The sequence below is a fragment of the Cloeon dipterum genome, chromosome 2, assembly GCF_949628265.1.
Source record: "Cloeon dipterum chromosome 2, ieCloDipt1.1, whole genome shotgun sequence".
NCBI lineage: Eukaryota > Metazoa > Arthropoda > Insecta > Ephemeroptera > Baetidae > Cloeon > Cloeon dipterum.
The window spans coordinates 33,136,804-33,162,607 of record NC_088787.1 but is presented as its reverse complement, the minus strand read 5'-3'; the positions used below and the strand labels follow the sequence as shown (position 1 = coordinate 33,162,607).

Below are 25,804 nucleotides of genomic sequence, written 5' to 3'. Positions count from 1 at the left end.
GCTATAAGGCATCTTTTATTTGTGCTGTTGATTGCCGAGATTATGTTATGCAGCGAGTTTCTTTCCGAAACAGCAAATAATTCATCGCAGAAACAAGTAAAGTGAGGATATTTTTTTTTTCATTTATCATGTCTAACAAACAGAAGCCCCAAGGAATTTAAGAAGAAACTTAATGTCGATAAACCGTTATTATATATCTAAAAAAGAGCATCATAGATTGCTAACATGATTAAATTATAATTTTGTTTCATAAAAAAACAGTATATCGTTATTTATTCTCACAACTGTCGAATACAGATATTTGAGCAAATTAAAAATATTTAAAATTTATTCAGTTTTAAACAGCTACTAGGTTTCAAAAAATGATATTTTTCCTATTTTTCTTTGTTCTAAAAGTTAAAAAACCAGTTCAATATGAAGAAAGATCAATTAGTGAGCGTAAAATATATTTTAATAAATAATACAAACAACGAATTCATCCTTGTATTGTTAACTAAATTTTTTACTTGTGGAAAATTGGGCAAATATAATTTTTTTAAATCTATTTGAAAATTTAAAACGTATTTCAGTCGGAACTTGAGACTTGTGAACATAGACTATCTCAGCCTTAAATAGTGGATAAAAGAACTAATTAATGCTAAAATAACATAACTCTGAAGATTATACAACTTTTGCTTCTATTTTCAATTTAATGTAATGAATTAATGTTTCTGAGGAATAAATCCGATATTGCATATGGATTGACAGGACTTTGTTGTAAAGATAGCAAAATGTGCCACAACTTTCTTCTGGATTGAGTTTAATTTTATTTGTTTTGAAAATTTTGGAGTGGAGTATTGTTAACATAATTCCCCCACGCATCCAGTGAATTGCCTCATTGAGGATGAATGATAATAGCTATACTCTAAATTTCCATTTAGGCAAAAATGAATTAAGTTTGAGAGGACAATTTATTTTCCAAGGTTTTCCCTGTATCTCAAGCATTGAAGTAAACTTCGTTCAACTTTAAAAAATATTATTTGAGAATTGAGGTTTATTCACTGCCAGGAACGGTGATTTCAATCAAAGCTTTGGCTGGAATGCAGCTGAAGTTATCTAGAAACTAGCGATTTATCTCGCGTTGGATAAGAAAATAAAAGGAAGTTGATAAGATGCGTATTTTTGTCCTCTTTTTCAAGATGCTGAGGATAGTGGGCAGCTTATAATTGGTGCAGTCAATAAAAAGTAGCGAAAACACGCTGCTCACTTTAACAGTTACACAATATCCTGCTCAATACCTGCGAAGAGTGCTACTCTCGCTGCTGTCGCGCGTGTATATTCGGAATACCAATGAGCAGCTCTTGCTTTCATAACGAAAATGGCCATTTAATCGCGCACACCGCTCTCATTCATAGTTTGCCCAACACAAAAGCGCGTTCCCTAAATGTACACAAATCTAAATTCTGCAAACCTATCAAATTAGTTTGCTTCAGACTTGGCACAGCGGATAAAGTTTGTAAATCAATCAGAGCTTGGCGATGGCTTTCCAAATCAAGCGGCTAATTGTCATCATTTTAGCTAATTTCAACACTATAATTAAATTGCTCTCTCAAAATTTGACGTCAACGCCGCGCTTGGCACACAATGAAACCGTTCTGGACAGACTCGTCTGGTATAATCAGTTTTAACCCACTCCAACCAGATCGTTTAGGAGCAGACAGACCATTGGTTTGCCTCAGTGAATCACTTTCATACCGATGGATTTCCCTGCAGCAACTTAAACTGGATTTTCTCAGTACTTTCCTGCTCAAAAGGTTGATGTTGTCGAAGTTGGAAAAACTTAATTCATATAATATGTCAAAGCAAATGTTTTATTACAATTATCTCTTGCATAATAAGTATAACATAATTACAAGTTATAACTTAGCAAAATACTAATTTTTAACAAACTATAGGAATCGTTTAGGCCAATTGTGAACAGAAGTAGAGAAAGATTACACAAAGCACCTCATTAAAACTATATTCCGACTCTTAATAACCAAGTTAGAACTCTTTACAATAAGAAGCAGTAAATAATACCTAAATCATTTAACACAAAGTACAGTACAATATTGTATCTCTGTTTCAACTTCACAAATCCTTTTAAAACTGTATGTTACGGTATATCTTCATTAAATAGTTGAAAATTTGTATTAATTGTAGCTTGTCTGGAAGGCGGTGGTTGGTTTAAGGCACAGCGTTTTGAAATTGACGTGAAAAATGCAGTGTTCCAATTAAATTGACAAAAATTGGGTCCCTTAATACGGCGCGACGTTTACTTTCCAGGAGGTTGTGTAGGCTGCGGCGACGGCATTGGCTGCGGCATTGGTGTTGGAAGCATTTCAGGAGAGTTGGAACTTTCGGGCCATAATGATGCTGTGAATGCAACCAGATCTTAGACGTCGGTCGTGGAAACGCAAACGAGCAACCACTTACTTGCAATAAATTAGAAAAGACAGAAAACTTGCAAGGAACCAAACCAACCAACTATTAATTGGTGAAAATCAGGACTGTGCAAAAAGAATGAAATGCAAGCATTAATAACACGAAACACACAAAATGAGATTTTAGTGTCTCGAAACGCACAAAAGTAAATGATTCCAAACACTACAGCCACTTACTTGGTGTCATAACAAAGAATACACTATTTTACTGTGAAGAAAGATGAAAAATTAGTTTAGAAGAAAACATTACATATAAATATATATATATATATATAACGAAGACACCAATGAACAATTACGTCAAGAGTATGTAGTGAAAATGAGTAAATTGGAGTTGATTTTATGACTACTAATCTTGAATTTTTCTTCCAAATATGACTACTATGATTGATGTAAGTGCTCAAGTCATCAGTATTCAAAACACTCAAGCAATCAAATGTGCATTACAGACTACTGTAATTACTGGAGAACAATAATTCACTCACCTAAGATAATAATCAAAATGACAGCTGCGATCACTCCCATGATGATCATCATCTAAAAATGACAAACATTTTATGAGAAATCTGAAGCATTTGAACCTTACTTCATAAATCTATTAGAGCTTAAGTTTTAAATAGTGAACACACCTTCAGGTTTTTCCACCAGTATTTCCTTTTCAGTTTCCCAGCTTGCTGCTCAAATTGGGTGGCTCCCTGTTGGAGTGCATCTGGAAAGGTAAAATCAAAACATCAGATGCAGAAAAAAGAGCAGCGAAACACAGAAATTTTGCAAACAAAGTGCGCATAACAGTACAAGCTATTACACAAAATAATTTATGTGTAGAATTCAGATTGCTATTTTGAGAAGGTGTCCATTCCTGCCCAGCTTTTAGACTTGGCAACCCTATTAGGACTTTTGTGTACCACATTAATAGCATTCCACAGCCAAAATAAAAATAATTCAGGTCAGACTGGAAGTCTACACATTGTCGACAGAGAGGCGGGAGGGAAGCACGAAAATAATTGAAAGCTGCAGAGTTGGAAGGCCTCACCTGCGCGGTTGTCTAACTCAGACAACTTGGTGTCCCTTTCAAGCACCTTCTGCACATTATCCCGCATGATATCCACAACCTGGATGCATTCACAAACACATTGAAATTTGTATAAGTCGAGAGGTTAGCAAAGTGGAAATATATAGGGGGGTTAATTCAAGGAAATTGGCGTCAATGTGTAGTTTCCCGTCTGCCTCTGAAAAAAGCTAGAGACTTTCTTACCGGCTCGATCATCCAGTTCGGTCAATTTCTGATCTCTTTCCAGCACCTTTTCCACATTGACTCGCATAATTCCTACTACCTATCGTGATTTCAAGGTTTGAATTAACCAATTTCGCCAATTTCAAAATGACGGGCATAATGGTTGGAGATAATTTTTGTTATTGCGTACCTCGTCGACCTGGGCCTGCGTCTGCTGCAGCCTCTTGTTGGCAGCCGCCTGCTGGGGGTTTCTTGCGGGGGCCTGGCCCACCCCATCGAACGTACCGTCACCGGGCATCCTAGAATGTATTTTAGGTGTCAAAAACTGTTGAAACTGTTCGTCAAAATGGATGTGTGCGCCGCACAATGGCTAATCTGTGACAAGGGCTGGAGATAAGGAAATAAAGAGGCCCAATGTGGTTGCACCAAGATAATAATATGATTGTATAGATAAAATCAAACTACTGTTGCACTTTTGCACAGCGAAAAATGAGAATTTAAAAAATCTGTCTAGAGAACAGGTTCACTAGGCCAGTTGATTTGCATTTTTGTAATCTACTTAAGTGACACACATTACTCTAAATAATATTATCAGTCTTGTAGACCCTCTTTCCGCATTATCACTATGCACAGCAAGATTAAAAATATTATGAAGTCAAAAACCTGTTTATCCATGGAAATACTTCACGTAATGATACATAAATTTGTTTATGATTGACAAAGCAATTTAAAATATTATATGTTGAAATTTTAAAACTCACATGTTGCTTCAAAGTTTTGAAATCCAGATTCAGGTGACAGACAATAATTGTTTGGTGTGACGGCTCAGCAAACAGATGACTGCAAATGGTGAATCATCATCACATTTAATTATAACGACAGCAGTGTCAAAAATAACAAGCTATTATGATGTTTAACTGGTAGGCTAAAATTATCCTAAATCCATTGAAATTGAGGAGCTAATAAGAATAAGGAAACGAGATTTTATAGGGGAAATAATACATAAAGAAGAAACACAACCTCTTGAGCTGAAAAAGAGCGCAACAGGCGGATGCCAGAGAAACCAATTATGGGTGTTACTATGCTCGTTATGCTCCTAATTTGAACGGACAGTAACCCTGAATTATACTACCCATTTTCAAGGGGTTTAGAGTGAAAATCCTGCAAAAGGGTTATAAAATCTTACCCTATAAGACTTCAATGCAATTCGTTGAAAGTCAGGAGCAACTTCAACACGGACGGAATCTACTTCCCCAACCTATTATTTCTGCTTTCTGCTTTCAGTCAATCAGAACGCCTAGAAGTGGTCACATGACGCGATCCGGGTTGCCAGTTCGTCGCTCGTGAACCGTTCATTCCGGGTCGAGCGAAGCGCCATCTGATGCGAGGGATTTAAAACTGAGCGAGGTAAGGTACCCCACCCCGTCGTGCCTGCCCCCTGCCCATGAAAATGTCAAACACCAGCTGGATGTAGTAAACAAAAACAAGATCGGTCACGTGAGACAGATTGCGTGAGAAGAAAAGTCGTGCAGTGTTTTCCTCCTGTGAGCTGCCCTCAAAATCCTCTTTTGACCCCGACTCGCAGCCCCGACGAGGGACTTTGAGTACAAAATGGATTTCGCAGGCTTCGACATGATGCAGGCGGACAACACAGATCAGGTAAACTCGTGTTTCCAAGCGCGCAATCCCTTTTCTTTTCGCAGACTCATGAGGTCCGATGCACGGGCGCCATTTGTTTTGCGCGTCACCTATTAAATGAGTCACTTTTTCGCACCCTCGATGTCACTCATCTGTTCGAAAGGGGCTATGACCTCTCGCGGACGGTCCCGGAAGAAGTGTCCGATGGGGATGGTGGTGCGAGAGCTGCCAAATTACCCCTGAGACGGACGCAAAGGCGCGTTATCGATTTTGTAAACACAAGAGCATGGCACAAACTTTCTGCATTATTGATCTTGAATGCGAGGATGCAAGGTTTCTATTTGCGTAACTCTGGCGTTGAAGGACAACAAGCTCTCTCTTTTTGGTTAGTCTCGCAGGTCATCGACAGCTAACCGTGTTTTCTTGGGAAATCTGCGATGACACAAAAATATTGAATGTTAAAATGCTGTTGACCAGCGAAATAGGAAAATGTGATTAGTGTTTTAGAAATTACCATAATTTACTCAGTTAATTAAAAAATGTACTAATTGGCAGTTAAAATTAAGTTAGAAATATCGTCCCGAATAATCTTTCTTAAGTTTGCTAGCCAACTATTGAATCTTTGTTTCTTTTTATGGTAAATACATAATTTAAAAGTGGACTAAAAGCTTTTTGAGTGCCATAAACTAAACAATCACGGTAAACTACGCATCATTTGCCTTTCCACTCGTTTTATGAAATGGATGCATGCTATGACATTTTGAGATGTTTATTTATTCTGTATACAAATTCAACCAACAATTGATTATGTATTGGTAAAATAAAATATTTTCGATTTGCAATTAAAAATTTAATACCAACGTAATTTTTTTACAAAACTCATCCGCGTTAATTTTGGCCGTATAAATGTTGTCATAGGGTCAGAATATTTAAATCAAGATAAATTTGTACTTCTCTTTAATATATAATTTCATAAGACTGGTTTTTAATTTACTACACTGGTATGTTAGCTAATTCATTAAAAATACCAATCAAACAATGTTTTTAAAGATTACTGTCATTTTCATTTTTATTTGTTGCTAAGCAATTTTCAGCTGGCACCATAAAAATCATCCCTTTTCTTCTTTAAAGCCAATATAGTTTGTGAAAAAATAAATTACGATTTAAAATAATAGGAAAATTAGCGAATATCGTGTATTTCCTAAGAATGCTCTATAACAATTTTAAATTATGATTGAAGGTACAATAAATCAATCCTATTAAAAAAAGATAAAGTGAAACCAAAGTATAAGAAGCAAATGTACTGATTTTACTTAATTTTATTTATCTATTTGTATTTAAATAGATTTCTGGCAAACCGTCCTGCAACCTGGCTCTTGATAAAGAAACAATCAATGGGATACTTAACGACTTCTTTCATTTTCATTTAAAATTAAGTATTTTTTAAGTTTCTGGTTTTAAAAGACACTTCAACAGATCATGAATAAAACAATTAAATATTAATCTCGACATATACGAATTGACTCTTTGAACATTGATTTCAATCACTCACATGATCCACACGTACACATAGATTACCTTACTTAACTGCGCAAAAATGTCCAAATTTCGCACAAAAGGCGGCGGTAAAACAAAGTTCAAAATCTAGAAGAAATGCAGAACTAATTTTGAAACATTAGGAAGGTGGCAATCGATTGTCCATAAGCGGTTGTCGAAAATTTTGTAAGGTTGCGTATTTGATATCAATGTCAGGGGCCGGCACCCTTGCCCTTGGCCGCGGCTCCGTCGAAGGGCTCAATACGAAAAGGCCTGCTAGGCGCAGAGGTGCCAACCGAACGCGCCGAGGCAAATTTACTGCGCAGTACGTTGGTCGGTGGGTCGGTGCTAGGCCGTGGATCTGTTGCTAAGTGGGTTGCGTATTCGCTCCGATCACTCCGGCAAATTAACATTGAAATTTACCGATCGGAGCAGTGAGTGTCCGAAACGAGTTCAGAAATGTCTCGTCTCGTATTTTCTTTGCTCTGTCATACTTGTAACTTTTTTTGTCATTTTCAAATAGAGCCGGGTTTCGACATTCGCGATCGGCACGTACACCGACTGACTTAATGCGTTTCAACGTGCCGGCACTTTTGTGACATTTCAGCGATACTGCTCATAACATTATTTCGCTTCTACAACACTTTAATTGTGAATTACAAACATAGATTTATTATTATTCATACAGTTTTTTCCATTTACAGCTATTTTTCTTTTTATTTAAATTTTGAACACTCTTTCACTAACCCGAGTTTCCAAGAAATTTTATGTTTCTCTTTTTAAAGTATTATATTTTTTTAATATTTTTGTTAAAATTTTAATTTCTGACCAATTAATTTGATTCAATTTGTTCCTTGTTGCAGGACGGTTCTCGCGGCGAACGTAAAGAGAGCGGCAAGCGCGGCAGGAAGCCGGGGAGGAAGGCGGAAAAAAGTGACATGAGAGCCAAACTGGGTGAGTAGCTCGAATGCGATTTATTATCTGTAAAAAACCGGTCACCCTCGACCGACCAACACCTCGTGCAAAGTCACTATGTCGGCACTAATTCATGAGAAGCCCAACAAATGGTTTTAGAGAGGAGCAGACAGAGCGCCCGCGAGTGCCGTGCTCGCAAGAAGCTGCGCTATCAGTACCTAGAAGAATTGGTCGCCGACAGGGAAAAGGCGGTCTTCGCACTCAGGGAGGAACTGGAAAAGGTAATGCTGGTTTTGGTGGGATACTGGAAAAACTAACACTGCTCTTCTCTGCCCCTCACAGTACAGCCAGATGAGCAAGGAGCTGGCGCAAAACAACATCCCGCAGGGGATGGACGATTTGCTGGCCGAAATGGGCATGACCCAGGCTGGAAACGACGCGTTTGATAGCAAACCCTCGGTTTGAACCTTCGGGTCAAGTTTTTGAATCTGCATGTGATATTTTCTTTGAGTTTTCTTGCTTCTCTGACAGAGCAAAATATATTTTATAATTTTCTCCCTGGGGCATATTTTTTTTGTAAAAGGGAAAAGGTTGGAGAAAAATTGTGCTTTTGATTTTGTTTAAGAGGTTGGTTTATCTATTAAATAATATTTTGTAAAAATTATAATATTAAAGAATCTTCAATAAAGTATGATTTTTATATTTAATGTTCCAATAGAAGTCTCATTGGCTACAAATTTCATTTTGACTATGCGGTCTGCACATCCATTTGTTGTTGACAGTATTTTTCAATATCCAGTCTTATTTCCTGCAACTAAAAAACCAGGGAAATATGTAAACTTATCAGTTATGATCCTGATATTGTAACACTCACTTTTCTCCTTTTTGATTCCTGCACGTCTTTTGGCGCTTTTTTGAGGAATCCCGACGTTGAGAGGGTCCTAACCAGATTCTCCTCCTCCTTTCGTAGCTTTTTTACCTTCCTGTTGATGGCATCAAAGTCTAATAACACCTCTCCAGCCACGTGGACTGTTGTGCCTGAACTCAAAGGTGCTTTGATTGTCTTAGTGCCGGGCTCGATTTTGCTGCACACGGACAACTCTGCGCACTGGCCCAGCATTTTGAGCACACTATTATTGTCGCTGTACAGAGACGGGTGTGCAGTTTCAATGAAAACTGTAATAATTAAATTGATAGGAATGAATGCTAAAGTTGTTCGGCAGAAATTTTACCATTTGTCTGTTGCTTTGACAGTTTCGCCATGCTTTTCAATTCTCGAATGGCTCTCGCGGTGTCAATCAGCAGGTTTGCCTTGAACTCTGCGTCAGAATTTTTAAAGCAAGCCCACTGCAAAAAGTTTGAGTTAGTGAGGAACCATAGTAACAACAATTTATTACCTCTGCTGAACTAGGGTAGCAATTTGCGTGGACAGAATTTTTGTCATCTGCCGCGTGCTGGTATAGTTTCTCGCTCAAGAAAGGCATGAAAGGAGCCAACAAAGTAAGGTATGTGTGCACACAATGTAAGAGAACTTGTTGGCAAGATGCGTGGGTATTTTGGTCTTTGAGCAACATTTTGCTGGCCTCAATATAAATATCACAGAAGTTTGAATAAACAAAGTCCTGGAACAACTCCAAAGAATTAAAGGGCACGTTCGCCGAGCCTCACGTTCAAACCTTCACGGCGGCGCACGCTTCGTGAAGATTTTCCCTCTCAAATGCAGCATTCATCAAGTCTACTGTGTGCGATAGTCTGCTTAGAATCCACCGATCCATCAGCGAAAGTTGCATTTCAGCCAGTTCAAAAGCACTGATGGCGTTTTTAGTTGAGGTGTTGCTCAAAACGTATTTAGTTGCCTGCCAGATTTTGTTACAAAAGTGCTTGTTTGTGATACACTCTTGAACGTCAAAGTTGATATAGTGTGCTGTAAAGGAATATGAATCAATTGAAGAAGCTCATATATAATGGCTACTACCTTTGGCATTGTGAGAGCAGAGAGTGTATCTCAGAGCGTCCGTGCCGCAAGCAGGTATTCCGTTTGGGAAGGCCTTTTTCTGTGCACTGATCCCTTTTTTCCGCTCCTGCTCGCTTCCCACTAGTCCCTCTTTCACTCGCAAAGTTAAATCCTTTAATATAAGCATTGATTATTGACGCAAACTGATTTCAACGCAATTAGTAAAACAAACCTCCAGAGAAATGCCGTGTATGATGTCTTCCGGATTAATCACATTGCCCAAACTTTTGGACATTTTTCTACCGTGAGAGTCACAAATGATTCCATGCAAAAGAATTTTCTGAAAAATTATGAATTGCATAGCTTGGGTCAGTTAGTTTTATTTTCAAAAGAATTATCCACTCAAGAAGCAGAAATAACAAGACTTGTCCTCGTTTTTATTGAATTCGAAATTATTTCATCTTAACCAGAATTCAGCTACTCGCTACTCCTGTAGCTGTAATCGAGACAAAAAAAATAAAGAAATTATTACTACACAAAAGCAAGTGTTGGTTTAACTTAAAAAATATTCAATTCAAATGGCTTTTTATGTTAAAAGCAGACATTTACTTTTGAGTAGCCATAATTTCACTTATGTAATTTGCGTCTCATGATTAGTGTTACAAGAGTGACCAAAACAGGGTTGATGTGAAATTTGACGTTTATTTAAAAAAAAAAAATAACGAGGAAAAGTCCAGTTATTTCTTTAATTTGTTTTATATTTCTTACTTTAAAGGGCAGCTCTCCTGTCAACTCTTTTCCTAGCATGACCATTCTTGCAACCCAAAAGAACAAAATGTCGTGCCCAGTCTCCATCAGACTGAGGGGAAAGTATTCTTTGGTGATGCTGGAGGGCCAGCCCAATGAGGCAAGAGGCAAAAGTGCCGAAGAGAACCAAGTGTCCAAAACGTCTTGGTCTTGATCTACGGAGACCTAGGACGAAATTAAATTAAAATCAGCATGTTGATCGAGCGAAGTATTGCTAAATAATTTGTTTATCAAAAAAGTATAATACCTGATCAGTTTTCAAAATTTCACAGGCCTTTTGCTCAGCCTCTTCCTTGCTGTGCGCAGAAATCCAAACCTCGCCACTGGCGCTTTTGCAAAGGTATGCAGGGATGCGGTGGCCCCACCAAAGTTGACGGGAAATACACCAGTCTCTGATGGGGAGGAATGAAAATTGTGCAAAATAGCGCAATGAAACAGCCTTACCTAATATTTTCCAGCCACGAAAACCAAACCTTGTTAAAAGCAGGTGGATCAATCACCAGTTCTCCAGTTTCAACACTTTTCTTTGCTTCAACAGCCATTTCTTTGCAATTTATGAACCTGCATTTATTATCAACAAAAGCGGTCACATTATTAGGATTGAGGCTTACCACTGAGGTTTGAGCATAATTTCAACCACGTCACTTGACCTGCTGCAGATAGGAATTTTTGAATTGGGCACAGCTGATGTTCCCCGAATCAAACCCAACGAATTCAAATATTTGCGGACCTCGCTCCTCGCGTCAAACCTTTTCAGTCCCTATAGGAAATGGTTAGTTTTTGGACTTATTATGACTTATGTCAAACTCACGTCAAAGCTCCCTCCCAGAGGCAAAATGTTTCCGTCATTGGAGAAAACAGTCAAAAATTCCAATCCATGCCTTTTGCCAACCTCAAAGTCAGTGCCATCATGTGCAGGAGTAATTTTGACAACACCTAGAACCGATGCAGTATGAAAAAACACTTTCCGCACCACCACAGAGTCCTCACCAGTTCCAAAATTAGGATCGACAAAGTCATCAGAGATTATGGGGATTTTCGCGCCTGGCCGGAGAGGGTGTTTTACGAATTTTCCTATGAAAGATGAGTATCTGTCGTCCTTAGGATTAACGGCGACGGCGCTGTCACCTAGCATTGTCTCCAGTCTTGTGGTGGCGATCACCAACTCAGTATTTTCGTTCTCCACAGGAAGAGCAACGTGAGTCAGCTCTCCAAACTTTATTTTTTTGGAGTAGCCAGGAACCTGGATCCACTGTGGCTCTTCCAATTGCAGCCAATCCACCTCAATGTCCGCAATCGCAGACTCAAGGTGGCAAGACCAGTTGACTAGAGATTCAGAGCGATATATCAGGCCTCGCTCGAAAAGGATTATGAAAGCCTCAACAACTGCTTTGCTTCGTTCCTGGATTTAAAAACTCTTCAATCGTTTTATGCATTTTTTTAGAGGTAATTATACTTTATCCAGCGTAAAATACTGCTTGTCCCAGTCAAGAGAGCAGCCAAGATTTCTAATTTGCTCCACAATGAAATCCCCTTTGCTCTCCTTCCACTTCCAAGCTTCATCGAGGAATTTTTCTCTGCCTAATTCAGCTCTGCCGCCCATTTTGTTGGCTGCCAAGTGGCGCTCGACCACCGTTTGAGTGGCGATTCCAGCGTGGTCGAGTCCAGGGATCCACAAAACATGTTTCCCATTCATTCGGTTCCTGGTGAAAAAATTAAACTTTAACTTCAGCTCCTCCGGATTTGATATCGCACCATCTAATCAATGCATCTTGAATACTGCAGGTTAGCGCATGTCCCAAATGGAGAATTCCTGTGACATTAGGTGGAGGAAGGAGCACACTGAAGGAGTTGCCCATGGATGGTGTTTTATGGGCAGAAAAGTGTCCCTGAGATTCCCAGTGCCTGTACCAGCCATCCTCGACTTCTTTGTAGTTGTATGCCGCTGCCAATTTCGTTGAGTGTGAATCTGGCATAATGGATGCAAACATTAAAATACAATTTATTTTAGTTCACTTATTTTACATACCACTTTTGACTCTCTTCCAGAGGCAAGTAGTACTATTTTGCAAAAATTTACTTTTGATCTGGCTGTTTGCTAGGATACGATACATCGCAATTTCTGTTTTCGTGTCGATTTTAAATTTTATATTTATTCCAAAATATATGACCTGATGAATAAATTATTTACTCTATTTTCCTATTCTTCACAATCAAACAAATCTTATTGTATGATAACAGGAGAAATGTAATTACGAAGTTTTAGAAAAACTAATCATGCTGGCGAGATGAGAAAACAATTTCAAAGCTGTATTTTCAACACAAATGTATGAAGATTGGGCAATATGTATTTTCTCAAATCAATCAAACGAAATTGTCAGTATTCCTATCTTCCGTTGACATTTAATCTAATCGCTTTAAATCGTAGCAAACTTTACAATGTAAACAAAGTTCACGCGTGCGGCGGCAGCATGATTTAAGTTACGCCCCCTTATTGCCCTGCTTGCAGTTTCTTATCACGCGACCGCGCCCCCGTCGCCTGATTTGAAAGCTTTCGGATCACGCCACCTCTGCACACATCTTGCCAACGTGTTTCAGTCAAGCACTCGCTGTCTCTCTGTGTTGGCGTTCGCATTGCTGCTGTTGCGATCAGGCCAGAGGGGAAATTGGCTGTTAACAGAAGTGGGAGAGGGGGCGAAAACTGTTCACGGTGGTGAAAGAGTGAAAGAGTTGAGATCCGTAATCGTTGGCGAACGTAACGTAGTGACAAATTTCTCACCCTCGGCCGCGGCTGGACAAAATCGCGTGTTGCACCACGCACATTTTAGGCTCGGGGCGAGGCGTCGAGTGCATCCCCATCTGCGCCGAGTGGCTGCAAGCGTAGATACATACCTCTAGAGCAGCACAAAAATGTTTCGGCTCGAGAGCCAGAGGATCCTGTCGCCGGCGCAGCTGAAGCGGCTCTCGGAACACAAATACAGCTGTGCCAGTGAGTCGCTAATCGACCCTATTCTGCAACCCTACTGGAACAAATTGACGAGTTTCCTGCCCCTGTGGCTGGCGCCCAACCTGATCACCACCGCAGGGTTGATCGTCAACATCCTCACCACACTGGTGCTCGTGTGGTACTGTCCAGACGCCAAGTCCGAGGTATAAATTCTGGGACACCCAAAGCGCACCTCTGTGCGCCTATAATTGGATTTATTTAGGAAAAGAGCTCCATATTTTCTTCTTTGCCTTTATCGGATATCAGAAAATTTGAATAGGGGTTGCGAAATCAACGATGGGTGGGCCAAGAAAATACCAAAACGCAAACAAAAAGGAAAAAAGATTCCGTTATGTAATAATGACTCACTTTGCGACAGTTATTAATTGAATATTAATGCGAAAGTCACATGATCCTTTTTAATAAGGTAATGCGGCAGTGCTATTGTAGGTCAATAATTCATTTTATTATAATTATTTGCATTGAACCGAAGAGGTTTCACGCGGTTCTATTTTTATTACTTGGCTAACCACTTTACAACAGCTGAATTCTTGGCTTTTTAAAAAGTTTCGTTGTCTTCTAATGAATGAGCAGTTTGCCAAGCTGGTTGATTACTTTCTGTACAAACGATAAGCACGGTCAGGCCACGGAAACTCTCGTTTTTTCGAAACTAAATTCCCTACGGAGCCCATTGTCTAGTGTGGCGCGACGCCCGACCGTTTGAATCGTAGAGATGACTATCGTTAATGGGTCATCAAGGTCCTCGCGTGACCTTTTGCGTTTATTCTCGGAGTGAAGTAATTATTATTGTTGCATCACGGGAGGGTTTTACGTTAATCCAATTCATCGTCAAAGTGAATAGTAGCAATTATAGTTTCTCTTAGTCTCATACTTTCTTTCTCGTCTGAACGTGAAGACATTTGCGACGTAATTTTAGCTATGCGGGTGTCTAGAGGTGAAATGAAAACGCATATTGTAGATCAAGGTCAGAAAAATATTGAATTATTCAGAGTTGTTCTTTTTATTATCGAAATCAGTTAATAAATGAATTTGTGTTTTGAGTTTTTGTTGAATTTTTTCCTCCAAACATTGGAGGGCTAGGTTACCATTGCGCTTGTAATTTAATTATTATTATTACGGTTAACGTGCCTAATTTTAAACTTATTAACAAAACATTATACTATTTTCAAGGGTTCTATCTTTAGCATGATTGCTTGATTAAATTTACAAACAAACTGTTATAAGTAAAATCATCCAATCAAAATCATTGCAATAAAAAATTGTCCTTTTCCATTATTACGATCATCACGTTCATAGCTTCTCGTTCTCATGACTAATCTAGGCTTTTAAAAGATGTAATTAGTTGATCAATCTCCTCCACTTCAATGCAAATTTCAATTTTTCTTGTATTTTCCAATTTCAGGCACCTCGGTGGGGATGTTTTCTGTGCGGCCTGGGCCTGTTTATTTACCAAAGTCTGGATGCCATTGATGGCAAGCAAGCCAGAAGAACGGGAACGTCGAGTCCCTTGGGTGAACTGTTTGACCACGGATGTGACTCGATATCAACCGGTTTGATTCTTGTTTAATCAAAAGTAATGTCAAATTCCATTCTGGAAATTTTCAGTGTTTGTCGCTTTGTCGGCGTGCATTGCTGTCCAACTGGGAGAGAAGCCAGGATGGATGTTCTTCCAGTGCTTTTTAGCAATGACAATGTTCTACTTTTCCCACTGGCAAACCTATGTCTCTGGTGAGGCTCTAATTTAATTTTTTGCGCTCTATGCTCAATGTCTCATCATTAGGAACCCTGAAATTCACCAAAGTTGACGTGACGGAGGCTCAGTGCACCATCATGGGCATACATATGATTTCTGCTATCTTTGGTTCAAGTATTTGGGCTACAAAGGTAAATATATATAATTATTTCTTGTCATGTTGAAATTTTCATTTAATTCAAACGGACAGCGATCCTGTTGCAGCAGAATAGATATTTTTTCTGATAATATTGTATTTGAGAGATTCAAACTCAATTAATTTAAGTCTCTTGTTTGTAAATTTTCCTCCTCGTGCTGATAGTAAATATTGGTACTCGCATTAAGGGACATCCCAAAATGAGCAGTTACAATGCTTTTATCAAAGCTAATAGAATGCTGAACTTTAAATCAGTGTATTCAAATTAGTTTAATCAAGTTATAGAATTATTTATGTCGCCTTTTGTTAAAAAAAATAACCAGCTCTTTCGAGAAGCCAGGGTTTGCAAGTATTACCAAGTGGTATTTACCAGCATGGTGTTTAACGGTAAATACCACCAAGTTCTTACCAGGTATTTTGGTATTTGCCAGAAAAGCGAAATTTTTATCATAGCACAATAAGTATGAAGTATTTGAAAGTTTGTCCCGCAGCAAAAACAAACAACTAGTAAATACCGGTAATTACTGCTGGTAAATACCACCTGGTATGATAAAAATATGAAATTCTGGTCAACTCTAAACCCTGCGAGGAGTTAGGTTATTTTACACAAGAATTGACTGTCAAATTGCCGGGGTTCACCAATTTTGCAATGCGCAAAAATGCATCACTGGTGTTTTGCGCAAAAAAAATCGGCTGGAAAACCCCACCAGTTTTGGGTTTTTCCGCATTTTTCCGAATTTAACCCGAAAATAATAAATTTTCGCTCCAAAAGAGTCTGAAATTTCTGAAAAATTACGTTGAGAGTTAAAATTTTCAGTTTCTTGGTGTAACCAGTGGCTCTAATACTGACTTTGGTGATTTTGAAAAATACCTATTTTCGGTCATCCATCACGAGATTCTTTTTTCCATAAGAATGCATGACAATTGTGTTTCGGAAAAATGCGCAAAATTGCAGAAAAACCCGCAAAGAACAATTTTTTGCAATGCAGTGGGTTTTTCCGGGAAAATGCCGGTTTTAGCGAACTCTTAAAATTACAGTGCTTCGCAGTGTGATCTTTATTTAAATTAACTGTTGCTATCTTTTGCGTTGCATTTTACAGACAACAAGTTACCTAAATTTTCTAGAGTAATTGTGGAGCAATGTAGTTTGAGTGATGCTTCTTTGTTGTCTCATGTTGAAATGCACTTACATGAGATGTTATTGATGATGCGACAAAAAATCAACCAAGCAAATATTGGCCCTTAAAGATGATTTTCAAAACTTATTTGATTGGATTGATTGAGCGCCATGAATCTCTAGTAGGAAAAATAGCAAATTTAGATATTTCTTGGGATTCATGCTGCAGAATTAAATAAAAACATAATAAATCATATTACTTTCAGTTTGTACGAAAAACGCCCAGCGACATTAATTGAATCCTCTTTTTCAGATTCCAGTTATTAATTTGGAGTTTTATGTCCTAATGGTGTTATTCAGTCAGTCATGTTGTGGTGCTGCGTTAATTCAAGGATTGTACATTATCCTGACTGGCGGTTGCGGCAGAAATGGCTCCACCGTTGCTGTAAGTTGGCCGTCACTCCGGAGCTGACTCAAAGCATGAACTGACACCGCGATTGATATTATAACATTTTTCTCTATTAACAATAACCACTTAAGAGGCTTCAGTGACCATTTGGAAACCAAACTATGTCTGCTGATTTTCGGTATTGTCACTGAAACGTCTTGGTTTTGGCCAGTCTTATGTACTTGTCGCGCATTAGCAGGGAGGCGAGCATGCAATTCAGGTGGCGACGAAAGATCAAAGAAACTATTTATTTTACAAAACCACTTTTCTGTGGAATGTTGCATGATTACCATTTTCAGAGGGTAGTTGAGAATGAGCCGCGATGCTCGTGTGTCTTCCCGTTCAATTTGCATTTTGCAGCCCAATAAATAGTTTCTTTGCCACTTTCCGTGGAGTGTCCGTTTTTCTCTGTCTCTTTTCTCTCTTGGATTTTGTGACTCTGTCTCGAGTGTGTAACCATTAACGCCGTGGCTGCTGGTGCAGCTACCTTATTTGGAAAGTGAGTTGCGAGTAACCGCCCACTACCTGGCGGTGGCCATTGCCCTGGGGATAGCTTACTCTTGCTTGTCAATCATCATGACTGGAGGCGCTGGCAAAAACGGCTCCACCGTGGCAGTAAGTGAAATGAGACAAGCTTTTTTGCCTTATTTCGCCACACATTTTTTTAAATCAGTCATCTCACGTTTGAGCTTAGTAAAACCAGCCGCTTCTCATCTGCCTGTAAAATTGGGAAGACTTCTCACTTCCTTTTCCACTAATCCGTGCATGCCCGCTTGCTTTTGTGTATGTCGCTTTGGTTTTTGGTGGTGGTTGCTTTATTTTCTTACACCGGTTGAGATTGCTTTTGGGCTACACTCACTTAACACTTAGTTCTATCATCTCTGTGTCGTAGTTCGGCCGCCTATTTTACTCTAAGATGTATCAAAGTTTGATATTTGCTCAATTAGGGCACCAGTGTTCTTTCGCCAGTCATCCCCTTTGGTCTGGTGGTCGTCCCAGCTATCGTGATCAGTGCAATGAGCACACAGCACGTGTACGAAGCCCATCCAACTCTGTACATTCTTGCCTTTGGCATGGTCGCAGCTAAAGTCACAAACAGACTTGTGGTAAGTTTGTTCATCCATTTATTTCTGGGCCATTATTTGATAACAAAAAAATTAAGAGAACATCACATCGCTTCCAGAGCTGTTAAATCCGACTAAAGTTTTTTATGTATGACTTCTCTTAAGATAAAATTATTCATCTGTTTTATCTTTCTTAGATTCAAGTAAAAGAATGTGCCAGAAATCTAAATAAATCGTTAGGAATATTTTACCTGTTAAAGGAACTTTCAACTTCATCTATAAATAAAATGAACCTAAATTTGTTTGGAACCTCATAGATATTTTTCACCCTTGTTATATTTGGATAAAAGGTAACGTTTCATAATTTTTTCGCAGGTTGCCCACATGACAAAGAGTGAAATGGAGTATTTGGACACTGTTTTGCTGGGCCCCCTGATGCTCTTTCTCAACCAGTACTTCAAATCTTTCCTGCCCGAGTACTATGTACTCTGGGGCTGCATGGTAAGACCAATTTTAGTGATTTGATTACACAAAAGCTCTCAATCGTGTATTGTTTAAATTTAAATTAATCTCCCCTTTTTGTCAGTACTCTCTAATTTCACTGAAAATTTTACAATCATAAAAAAGCACCTTTACATAGTTCCAAAATTTGCTGCACACTGACATAGTTTACCATAATAAAGAAATAAGTACTAATAATGCCTACAAAATAGCCATAATTTTTTTTAAACTAGTAACACAAAAAATTGATATTAATTACAACATTTTTAATGACACTATCATAAACAATTTTTCTGAAAAACGCGATAATTTTCAATTTTTTTGGAAGAACTTAAAATGTGTGTTAATTAGTCACCTAATTTCAGAATTGTCTGAATTTTTTAACAAATTTTCCTAAATTTCATTTTGAAGTTTATCCACGTTGAATTGCAAATTGAAAACCCCCAATAATTGTCATTATCAAATTTTTATCAAAACTCAACGTATTTTCAGCTTTGGGCCACATTTGACTTGCTGCGGTACTGTCGGCAAGTGTGTCTTGAGATTTGCGACTTCCTCAACATAGAGCTGTTCCACATCAAGCCAGTACTCGCCAGCAAAGATGGTGAGAAAAATGGTACGGCAATTCGAGGTCCTCAAGCAAGACCGTCGGTCGGTGGCAAGGCTGGTCGACACCACCACTAACACCCGCTTGCCCCATTGACTTACTGGATGTCTGTTACGTGTAATGCCAAAGGTTCTAGTTGCCACACACACACTCACACTCTCGCACTAAATCACACTCAGTCCTTCACGGTCATTGAATGTTTCTGGATCGTTCATTATGCATATTATACAATTATTTTTGCGCAGCCTAGTATTTTTGTTACGGCGTACATTGTTTTTATTTTTTCTATCTAGTGCGAAACAATTGATTTATTTGGTAATCTCCTTGATTTGGATTGCTGTTGTTAAAAGAGTCTAACTTTGAAGCATTTTTAGAATTAGTTTCAGGTCAAACAGGGATTAGTTTCTCCTGTGATTGGCGGGCAATGCGCCAACAAGTAAAACGCAATTAACTCACCATATTAAATCAAATTCTGGACTTGATCCAGCCTAAGAGTTTGAACAGAGGTTAAAATTGGTTCTGACCAGCTTGTAAGATGTTTATGTGATACGTACTAAAAATGTTAAGCAAGTGTTCTCCGCTGGGAGTGTTATATGGGCGTAGTGTATTTCTGATCAGTCTTGCGTCATACATAATCAAGTGATATTTATTTGAGAAACAAAATCTTTGTTCTTCTTGTTCAGAAACTTGAGCTTCTTTCGATATCCTGGAAATGTGTGTACCAAACTCGCCGTTAAATGTCCAAGGCGTGCTAGGAGCTGACATGTTAATGTTTAGTTGTGATCCATGTTGGAGATAATTATGTAATCGGACTTGCAAGAATGAATAAAATTAGGTTTTTATAACACTCACTCCTCCACTGCTTATTGTACAGGCCTATTTTCCACTACTTCTTTTTTCTACCGCTTCTTCTCTTGTAGCGGCTTACGGGCTGTGGTGTGGTGATCCTCGTTTTTCCGCTTTTAGTGCTTGACGGATCTTGCAGTTATCAGTTATCCTCTTTTAAAAAATTTGTAAATATATTCACGTTTGATTGGCGTTTCCAGGGAATCTCACTGCCAAGCCACTGGAGCAGGTAAGCCTCATCGCTGGTTAAGTCAGCAGCTGCCTCCCGTCCCTGGCTAAGAGAGTATATTTTGTGGCTATGCATTTTGTTAGCAAGGCATTTTCTAATCAACCTGTGCGAAGGATGGATTGTATGTTGTTTGAAATTAATATTTGGACCTTTGAAACGAAATTCTTGGTTCATGTGAAGCAAGATTAGTGGACTGATGTGACGAGTTGGCCCGAACTGTTGTTGCGGAAATGATAGAAGTGCCCAAACAATCTTAATTTCTTATTTGGTTTGACCTAAATTATATCTAGTTGGTCCGTGCCTTTGCGCATTGCAGAAGGCTCTGGGTCTTTTATCTTTCTAGTGCAGGAATAGACCAAATAAATTGATCAGGGACCGAAATCCTGTATTTTGTTCTTTGAAAGCCAAACATTTAACAGAATTGGAAATATTCGGCTAATTGTAGGCCTAAAGGGATCACAACTTGGGCCCACTGACGCTAGCTCGTCTTTCCTAATCCTTTCATGTCATATACCTCCTGTTATGTATTCACACATTGTTTCGTATAATATATTTATTTGAATAAATTCCATGTTACTACAAATTGAGCTGATTTTTTAAAAGTGAAAATGCGATATTCATATTTAACCATATTTACATACAACAGATTTATTCTTCAACTAAGAGACAAAATAGCGATGGCGTTTCTACAAATTGTCACCTTGGCGGTCCTTTTCTTCTTTCTTGACCTCCTTCATTTTCCTGTAGTACTTGATGGCCGTGTTCGGACTGTAGTAATATGCCTGGTAGTCGCTGCGCTCAGCCATCAGCTGCTTCACCTTTTTCTCGAGCAAGCTGGATAAGAAATTTTTATTTAAAATATCACGCTCCTGATTAATAAAAATAAATACTCACTAAAGTTGCCTCCTCTCCTCCTCCTCGTGCAAAACGTTCATATGCCTTTCATACTCCATCTGGGGGTTGGGCATAATGTATCTTGAGATGAACCTCGTGACTGGATGCTGTTTTCGATGTCGCCATTAAAAATGAACCCATATTCCAACAATTAAAAGACTCACCCTATAGTATTCCCAGTATTTTGGTTTGTAATTTTCTGGGATTGGGGTCAGGGTGGCAGGCCCAACATAAATGTTGACGAAGAAAGTGATCAAGCTCAAGGGGATGACACCAAGGAAAACGTAGTAGTGGACCATGTCCTTGCACTTGTTCCACTGGAAGCGAGATGGGGTGATGAACATCTCATTGTGGTGGCCTCCTCCACAGCGGATTTGCTGAGCTGGAAATTTTAAAGTATCCATGAGAATATAATTTCATACAATACATAACGTTGTACAAGTACAAAGAACACTCAACAAAAAAAATGGAAAACAGAAGAAAATTTATATTTTTATTATTTTCGGCAACTCCACATAAATTTGTGCCATATTAAATTAATACAAATAGATAAAATTAATTTTTCACACCAAATTTTAATTGAAAAACAGGTTAAATTAACGGGAAACTTATTTAAAACTGGAAAAAACGAATGTCCAGTAAAATATTTGATGCAGATGGACGTCATTTGAAAGTGGATTTCTGCATGAAGTAAGCACCAAGATGAGCGATATTTGAAACTAAAATAAACCTACTGATGCCATGTCGCAAGTCAGAGGTTGCGTTTGGTGCCAGGAGGCGCCTGATGCCCTGCAGGACTGCAGAAGTCTGCTGCGGCTTCGCCAAGGTACTCCAGGCAGCCATGTTTGACGGTCACCTGGCGGTGGCAGCCGTGTTTTTCTTTTCTGAAGATTTTAAAGGGGAGGGGATGGCAACATAGCTTCGGCTGATCGAGCACGCACTACGCAGGCCAGAATGGAAATCGCGGGAAACGAAGACGAGACAGCTGCGACGCTGCGACTTGAGTTCCAGAGAAGACTTTTGAGGATGAAATATTGCGCTTGGTTTGCGCTATTTATGATGTTTAAATTGTGATACAACAACGCAAAACCATGTATGTTCAGGACCTGAAAAGTGGTTTCTATGATCTCCTTGTCGGCAAGGTAACACCTTTATCCAAATTCGAGCCATCATGCAATCTCACCTGCTATGTAATTGTGCAATTTGCAGAGGGCCATCATTTTCGTGAACTACGATGTCGACGCTATTTGTGCTTTTAAAATTTTACAACACCTTTTAAAATATGACGATATCTTATTCACAATGGTCCCTGTACAAGGAGTTAGTGACCTGAAACGAGAATTTGAGGAAACTCCTAACGAGGTAATGTTTTTAATATTTCAATAATCATTTGAAACTCAAAATGATTGGTCGATACCCACTCTTGAAGTACATATCAAGCATTCAAATATTGGTCTGTATTATAAAATTATACTTAAATTTTTTGTCCCTAGAACGTCGTAATCCTAATCAATTGCGGAGGTTCTATTGACATTGTTGAAGAGTTGCAACCTGACCCTGATGTTGTCTTCTTTGTCGTTGATAGTCACAGACCGACAGACGTCTGCAACATTTACAGCCAGAGCCAGGTTAGATATTATTTACTTTTCAATTTCAGTGTCATAAACTTATCCTCTTCATAACTATTTTCAGATCAGATTATTGAGAAAGATTGAAGACGATGAAAATGTACCTGAATTCGAAACAATTTTCAGAGACGATGATGAGGTATGTTTTTAGCTTTATATTTTGTTTTTTAATAACTTGAAAATTTTCAGGATGAAAATGTGGATTCCGCACACTCTAGTGGATCCGAAGGGGATGAACCAGAAGGAAGACATGAGAAGAGAGCTCGAAAAACTGAGGAGTCCATCATGAAGCAACGAGATAAAAGACTATGGGAAGAGACAAGAAACAGAACCCTCTTTGAATATTCCCAATTCAGCTATTATGGCCGATCGGTATAACATTAAAAAAAAATATATTTGCAAAACATCATAATTTTGTTTTCCAGAGTTCGGCCATTGTGTTTGAAGTGGCATGGAAAGTTTCCAAAGACAATCTGGAGCTCCTCTGGTAAAACTTTGTAAATCTTAATGAATTATTGTTTGAAATTTATGTGCACCAGGTGGGCAGTTGTTGGCCTGACGGAGCAGCTGATTTTGGATAAGATTGAGAGCCACCAGTTTATCCTGGAAGCTGGAAACCTGCAGACGCACATGCTGAGACTTTCACACCAGCAGGATAAGGGAGACTCTGGCTCAGTCATGAGAATCACATTTGAGAAAGAGTAGGTATTTAAAAAAGATTTGTTGAACACACTGACTCTCTATCTCCCATTCCAGCCTGCAACTCTCCCTCTACAGGCACTGGTCAATCGAGAGTTCTTTGTTCAACACTCGCTTCACTGCGTGCAAACTTAAAATTTGGAGTTTGAATGGAGAGCGAAGACTGCAGCAACTCCTTGCAGACATGGGGTGAGTAGGAAACTTAATGTTGCTTGCTCATACTGTTCGGAAAATATTTCTATCACTGTAGAAGTAGAGAGAAATATTTATCATATATTATCCGCAGTCAGTTTTCACTTTTAAGTCTATATGAAATTCAATTTGCTGAAACTAATTTGTGTTTGCGAAAAACAAGTTTGATGATTTTTACATCAATTAACATTATAATGGTACCCTATGTTTGGACAAGTTGCCAACTCATTAGATTTTTGCAGTCTGCTGTGAAGTGAACTTATCTCAGATAAGGGGGTTAAAATATATTGCTTTGAAAATATGGCTTTTTTACTGTGTAACAAGAAACAGACTTAATCTGAAATCATGGCAGAAAAAGATGCGCACAGATCTTTTTGATTAGGTAAATCAGTAGTTGTCCAATTTACTTTCAATTTTTCCACTTTTTAAATATGTGTTGTAGAGGTTTGATATGGGCATCTTATTAATGCAAGTCTTTTATGTTCACATTTTTTTAATAAAATAAATGAAAACTAAATTAGTAGAAAATGTGCAAAAAATCTTATTTTTTCTCTTTAATGATACGATGTTATCTGGCTCACAAAACTCATAGCAAAAATTATGTTTAGTTAATTTACTAAAATATCTAGCGACATTCGTTATCACAATGGGAAGACCTTTCCACAGAAGTGTGTCGTTAAACATTCTTTTAATTAAATATACCAGTGATCAAACGAAAATTGTAACACAATTCCTCTGAACTATTCTATATAGAAGTCAAATCTGAATACATTTCCTCTTAACAAATAGATCCTCTTTATCTTCCAGAATACCAATCGCGCAGAGCAAGCAAAAATTCTGCGCTATGGACCTGCAGCTGAGGCACGAGTTCTGCGATAAGATGGAGATGCAGGCTGTAAAGTATGGGCTTGACGGAATTGGCTGTGAGTCTTTCACCCTTCAGTGCGGCTACAGGCAGCGCTACTCTGCGTCTGACGTTGTTTTCTCATTGGTCGCTCTACTTGAATCAACGGTAATAATAATCTCAAAAGTACCGCATCAGTTCTTAATGCTCAAAATGAACGCAGGAATCAGGCAGGTCGTCAAAAATCAATTTCATGGACACACTGGACTCCCTGAGCAGAGTGAAGCGGCCCCTTCTCGAGGCAGGAATCAGCCGAGCAAAAGACCTGCTTGAGAATATTTTCCAGTTTGTGCGCAACACTATCACCATGGGCCTGATCCACTCTGCAGGACCATTTCTCTATCTCACTGTTCAAGAGGTACACATTATCCCTTTTTTATTTCAATCTATAAAGTGACCTTGAAATCCAGGGCTTGGTCAACTGCAGCCAGCTGTTGAAGCCGCACTGCCTGGGCATGCTGACGAGGTTTGTTCTCGAGGCGTATGTTGCCTCGTCGAAATCAAGACGCAGCGCTACACAGCCCCTCGTCATCTCTGCGCCCTACATGGAAGGAATCAGACTGCTGCTTGGTATTCCGCCAATCAAAGAAGACTCGCCCAGGAAGTAAGATCAAAACAAGTCTTATTTGAAAAATTTCGTACATGTTCTTATTATTTGAATACTATTTGTTTCAAAGAAATCTATACTTTGTCCAAAATAATTTTATTTAGTTTATAATCTTATAAAATATTTTAGTGTTGATTAATTTGGGTTTAAAGACCTTGCGTTCAACTCCTGTCAACTTTCCCTTACAATACAATTTTTCTTCCAGTTTCTTTGGCAAGGCGTTTGAAAATGCAGCTGAAAGATCACAGATTGAAGCATTTTCTGAGCTCTTTGACACTTCCTGTGAGTTAGACACTTGTTAATTTCAATTGAATTGTTTTACTAAAATTTATGGACTTTCACAGACATTCTCATCAAAGCAGAGGACCAAGACAGATTCTTTGACGCCCTGATTAAGGTCTTGCAATAAAATAAATTTTCTCGAACGAACTTTCCCAATATAAGACCTGTTTGTGATTATAAATTTGCTAATTTCTTAAAACTTTTTATCAATTAAAAGATAATATGCCATTACAATGAATCCTATTCGTTTCTTTCTTGTAAATCCTTACAATTTATATTACGTTGGTTTTCACATGACTACTTGAGCACAAGTCTCATTTCTTCTCAAGAGATCCAACTTCTTA

General features: G+C 38.6%; 6 protein-coding genes across 12 annotated transcripts; 3 read left to right on the top strand and 3 right to left on the bottom strand.

Annotated features, from left to right (window-relative positions):
- Window positions 1–1,829: 1,829 nt before the first annotated feature.
- LOC135935560 (synaptobrevin-1-like) lies at window positions 1,830–5,027 on the bottom strand. Of its 3 annotated transcripts, XR_010574229.1 has the most exons (8): window positions 4,883–5,025; window positions 4,458–4,536; window positions 3,887–3,995; window positions 3,718–3,796; window positions 3,092–3,171; window positions 2,948–2,999; window positions 2,455–2,528; window positions 1,830–2,394 (listed from the first exon to the last, which is right to left on the bottom strand). XR_010574229.1 is itself a non-coding variant. In XM_065477989.1 (7 exons), coding segments are annotated over exons 2-7 (423 nt in total). In that variant the 5' UTR covers window positions 4,460–4,536; window positions 4,883–5,027; the 3' UTR covers window positions 1,830–2,293. The 3 variants fall into 3 exon arrangements, 2 of the variants coding, with proteins under 2 accessions (XP_065334061.1, XP_065334060.1); XM_065477989.1 differs by lacking the exons at window positions 2,455–2,528; window positions 3,718–3,796 and adding an exon at window positions 3,496–3,574 and having other exon boundaries at window positions 4,883–5,027; XM_065477988.1 differs by lacking the exon at window positions 2,455–2,528 and having other exon boundaries at window positions 4,883–5,026.
- A 155-nt stretch (window positions 5,028–5,182) lies between these two features.
- REPTOR-BP (REPTOR-binding partner) lies at window positions 5,183–8,496 on the top strand. Of its 2 annotated transcripts, none has more exons than XM_065477992.1 (4): window positions 5,183–5,355; window positions 7,734–7,824; window positions 7,945–8,066; window positions 8,128–8,496. In XM_065477992.1, exons 1-4 carry the CDS (start codon window positions 5,308–5,310, stop codon window positions 8,248–8,250), a joined length of 384 nt encoding a protein of 127 aa, XP_065334064.1. In that variant the 5' UTR covers window positions 5,183–5,307; the 3' UTR covers window positions 8,251–8,496. The 2 variants fall into 2 exon arrangements, with proteins under 2 accessions (XP_065334064.1, XP_065334062.1); XM_065477990.1 differs by having other exon boundaries at window positions 7,927–8,066.
- Window positions 8,470–13,107, bottom strand: LOC135935550 (valine--tRNA ligase-like). The gene is made up of 16 exons (XM_065477973.1): window positions 12,576–13,107; window positions 12,302–12,515; window positions 12,003–12,249; window positions 11,537–11,948; window positions 11,358–11,482; window positions 11,158–11,306; window positions 10,991–11,107; window positions 10,794–10,938; window positions 10,508–10,711; window positions 9,972–10,079; window positions 9,761–9,911; window positions 9,462–9,709; window positions 9,183–9,407; window positions 9,018–9,132; window positions 8,660–8,961; window positions 8,470–8,599 (listed from the first exon to the last, which is right to left on the bottom strand). Exons 1-16 carry the CDS (start codon window positions 12,658–12,660, stop codon window positions 8,534–8,536), a joined length of 2,913 nt encoding a protein of 970 aa, XP_065334045.1. The 5' UTR covers window positions 12,661–13,107; the 3' UTR covers window positions 8,470–8,533.
- Window positions 13,108–13,203: 96 nt separating this feature from the next.
- On the top strand, window positions 13,204–20,837 carry bbc (choline/ethanolaminephosphotransferase 1 bbc). 4 transcript variants are annotated; one of them, XM_065477978.1, is made up of 9 exons: window positions 13,206–13,696; window positions 14,956–15,103; window positions 15,159–15,281; window positions 15,334–15,437; window positions 16,873–17,004; window positions 17,955–18,113; window positions 18,447–18,572; window positions 19,065–19,176; window positions 20,226–20,837. In XM_065477978.1, exons 1-9 carry the CDS (start codon window positions 13,457–13,459, stop codon window positions 20,273–20,275), a joined length of 1,194 nt encoding a protein of 397 aa, XP_065334050.1. In that variant the 5' UTR covers window positions 13,206–13,456; the 3' UTR covers window positions 20,276–20,837. The 4 variants fall into 4 exon arrangements, with proteins under 4 accessions (XP_065334048.1, XP_065334050.1, XP_065334049.1 ...); XM_065477977.1 differs by having other exon boundaries at window positions 13,207–13,696; window positions 19,065–19,188; XM_065477976.1 differs by lacking the exons at window positions 16,873–17,004; window positions 20,226–20,837 and adding an exon at window positions 17,491–17,622 and having other exon boundaries at window positions 13,204–13,696; window positions 19,065–20,030.
- A 33-nt stretch (window positions 20,838–20,870) lies between these two features.
- Window positions 20,871–22,044, bottom strand: ND-SGDH (NADH dehydrogenase (ubiquinone) SGDH subunit). Its single transcript, XM_065477987.1, has 4 exons — window positions 21,883–22,044; window positions 21,313–21,530; window positions 21,149–21,255; window positions 20,871–21,088 (listed from the first exon to the last, which is right to left on the bottom strand). Exons 1-4 carry the CDS (start codon window positions 21,989–21,991, stop codon window positions 20,941–20,943), a joined length of 582 nt encoding a protein of 193 aa, XP_065334059.1. The 5' UTR covers window positions 21,992–22,044; the 3' UTR covers window positions 20,871–20,940.
- Window positions 22,045–22,130: 86 nt separating this feature from the next.
- Cdc45 (cell division cycle protein 45) lies at window positions 22,131–25,698 on the top strand. The gene is made up of 13 exons (XM_065477974.1): window positions 22,131–22,290; window positions 22,358–22,510; window positions 22,642–22,776; window positions 22,841–22,915; window positions 22,966–23,148; window positions 23,202–23,263; window positions 23,316–23,477; window positions 23,533–23,664; window positions 24,475–24,679; window positions 24,735–24,929; window positions 24,982–25,175; window positions 25,384–25,460; window positions 25,523–25,698. The coding sequence occupies exons 1-13, from the start codon at window positions 22,240–22,242 to the stop codon at window positions 25,585–25,587; spliced, it is 1,689 nt and encodes a 562-aa protein (XP_065334046.1). The 5' UTR covers window positions 22,131–22,239; the 3' UTR covers window positions 25,588–25,698.
- Window positions 25,699–25,804: the final 106 nt, after the last annotated feature.

Coding starts and splice junctions, on each gene's coding strand:
- LOC135935560 (XM_065477989.1), bottom strand. Junction 3,000..3,091: donor ACTGGTGGAAAAACCTGAAG/GTGTGTTCACTA, acceptor TGTCATTTTTAG/ATGATGATCATCATGGGAGT. Junction 2,395..2,947: donor CATTTTGATTATTATCTTAG/GTGAGTGAATTA, acceptor TTGCATTCACAG/CATCATTATGGCCCGAAAGT.
- REPTOR-BP (XM_065477990.1), top strand. CDS start 5,308: ATGGATTTCGCAGGCTTCGACATGATGCAGGCGGACAACACAGATCAG. Junction 5,356..7,733: donor AGGCGGACAACACAGATCAG/GTAAACTCGTGT, acceptor TCCTTGTTGCAG/GACGGTTCTCGCGGCGAACG. Junction 8,067..8,127: donor TCAGGGAGGAACTGGAAAAG/GTAATGCTGGTT, acceptor TGCCCCTCACAG/TACAGCCAGATGAGCAAGGA.
- LOC135935550 (XM_065477973.1), bottom strand. CDS start 12,660: ATGTATCGTATCCTAGCAAACAGCCAGATCAAAAGTAAATTTTTGCAA. Junction 10,712..10,793: donor AAATTTTGAAAACTGATCAG/GTATTATACTTT, acceptor ATTTCGTCCTAG/GTCTCCGTAGATCAAGACCA. Junction 9,912..9,971: donor TACACGGCATTTCTCTGGAG/GTTTGTTTTACT, acceptor CTTATATTAAAG/GATTTAACTTTGCGAGTGAA.
- bbc (XM_065477976.1), top strand. CDS start 13,457: ATGTTTCGGCTCGAGAGCCAGAGGATCCTGTCGCCGGCGCAGCTGAAG. Junction 15,282..15,333: donor CTGGCAAACCTATGTCTCTG/GTGAGGCTCTAA, acceptor TCTCATCATTAG/GAACCCTGAAATTCACCAAA. Junction 18,573..19,064: donor ATGTACTCTGGGGCTGCATG/GTAAGACCAATT, acceptor ACGTATTTTCAG/CTTTGGGCCACATTTGACTT.
- ND-SGDH (XM_065477987.1), bottom strand. CDS start 21,991: ATGGCTGCCTGGAGTACCTTGGCGAAGCCGCAGCAGACTTCTGCAGTC. Junction 21,531..21,882: donor TGACTTGCGACATGGCATCA/GTAGGTTTATTT, acceptor TAAAATTTCCAG/CTCAGCAAATCCGCTGTGGA. Junction 21,089..21,148: donor GAGGAGAGGAGGCAACTTTA/GTGAGTATTTAT, acceptor TTTCTTATCCAG/CTTGCTCGAGAAAAAGGTGA.
- Cdc45 (XM_065477974.1), top strand. CDS start 22,240: ATGTATGTTCAGGACCTGAAAAGTGGTTTCTATGATCTCCTTGTCGGC. Junction 23,264..23,315: donor GACAATCTGGAGCTCCTCTG/GTAAAACTTTGT, acceptor TATGTGCACCAG/GTGGGCAGTTGTTGGCCTGA. Junction 25,461..25,522: donor TGAGCTCTTTGACACTTCCT/GTGAGTTAGACA, acceptor GGACTTTCACAG/ACATTCTCATCAAAGCAGAG.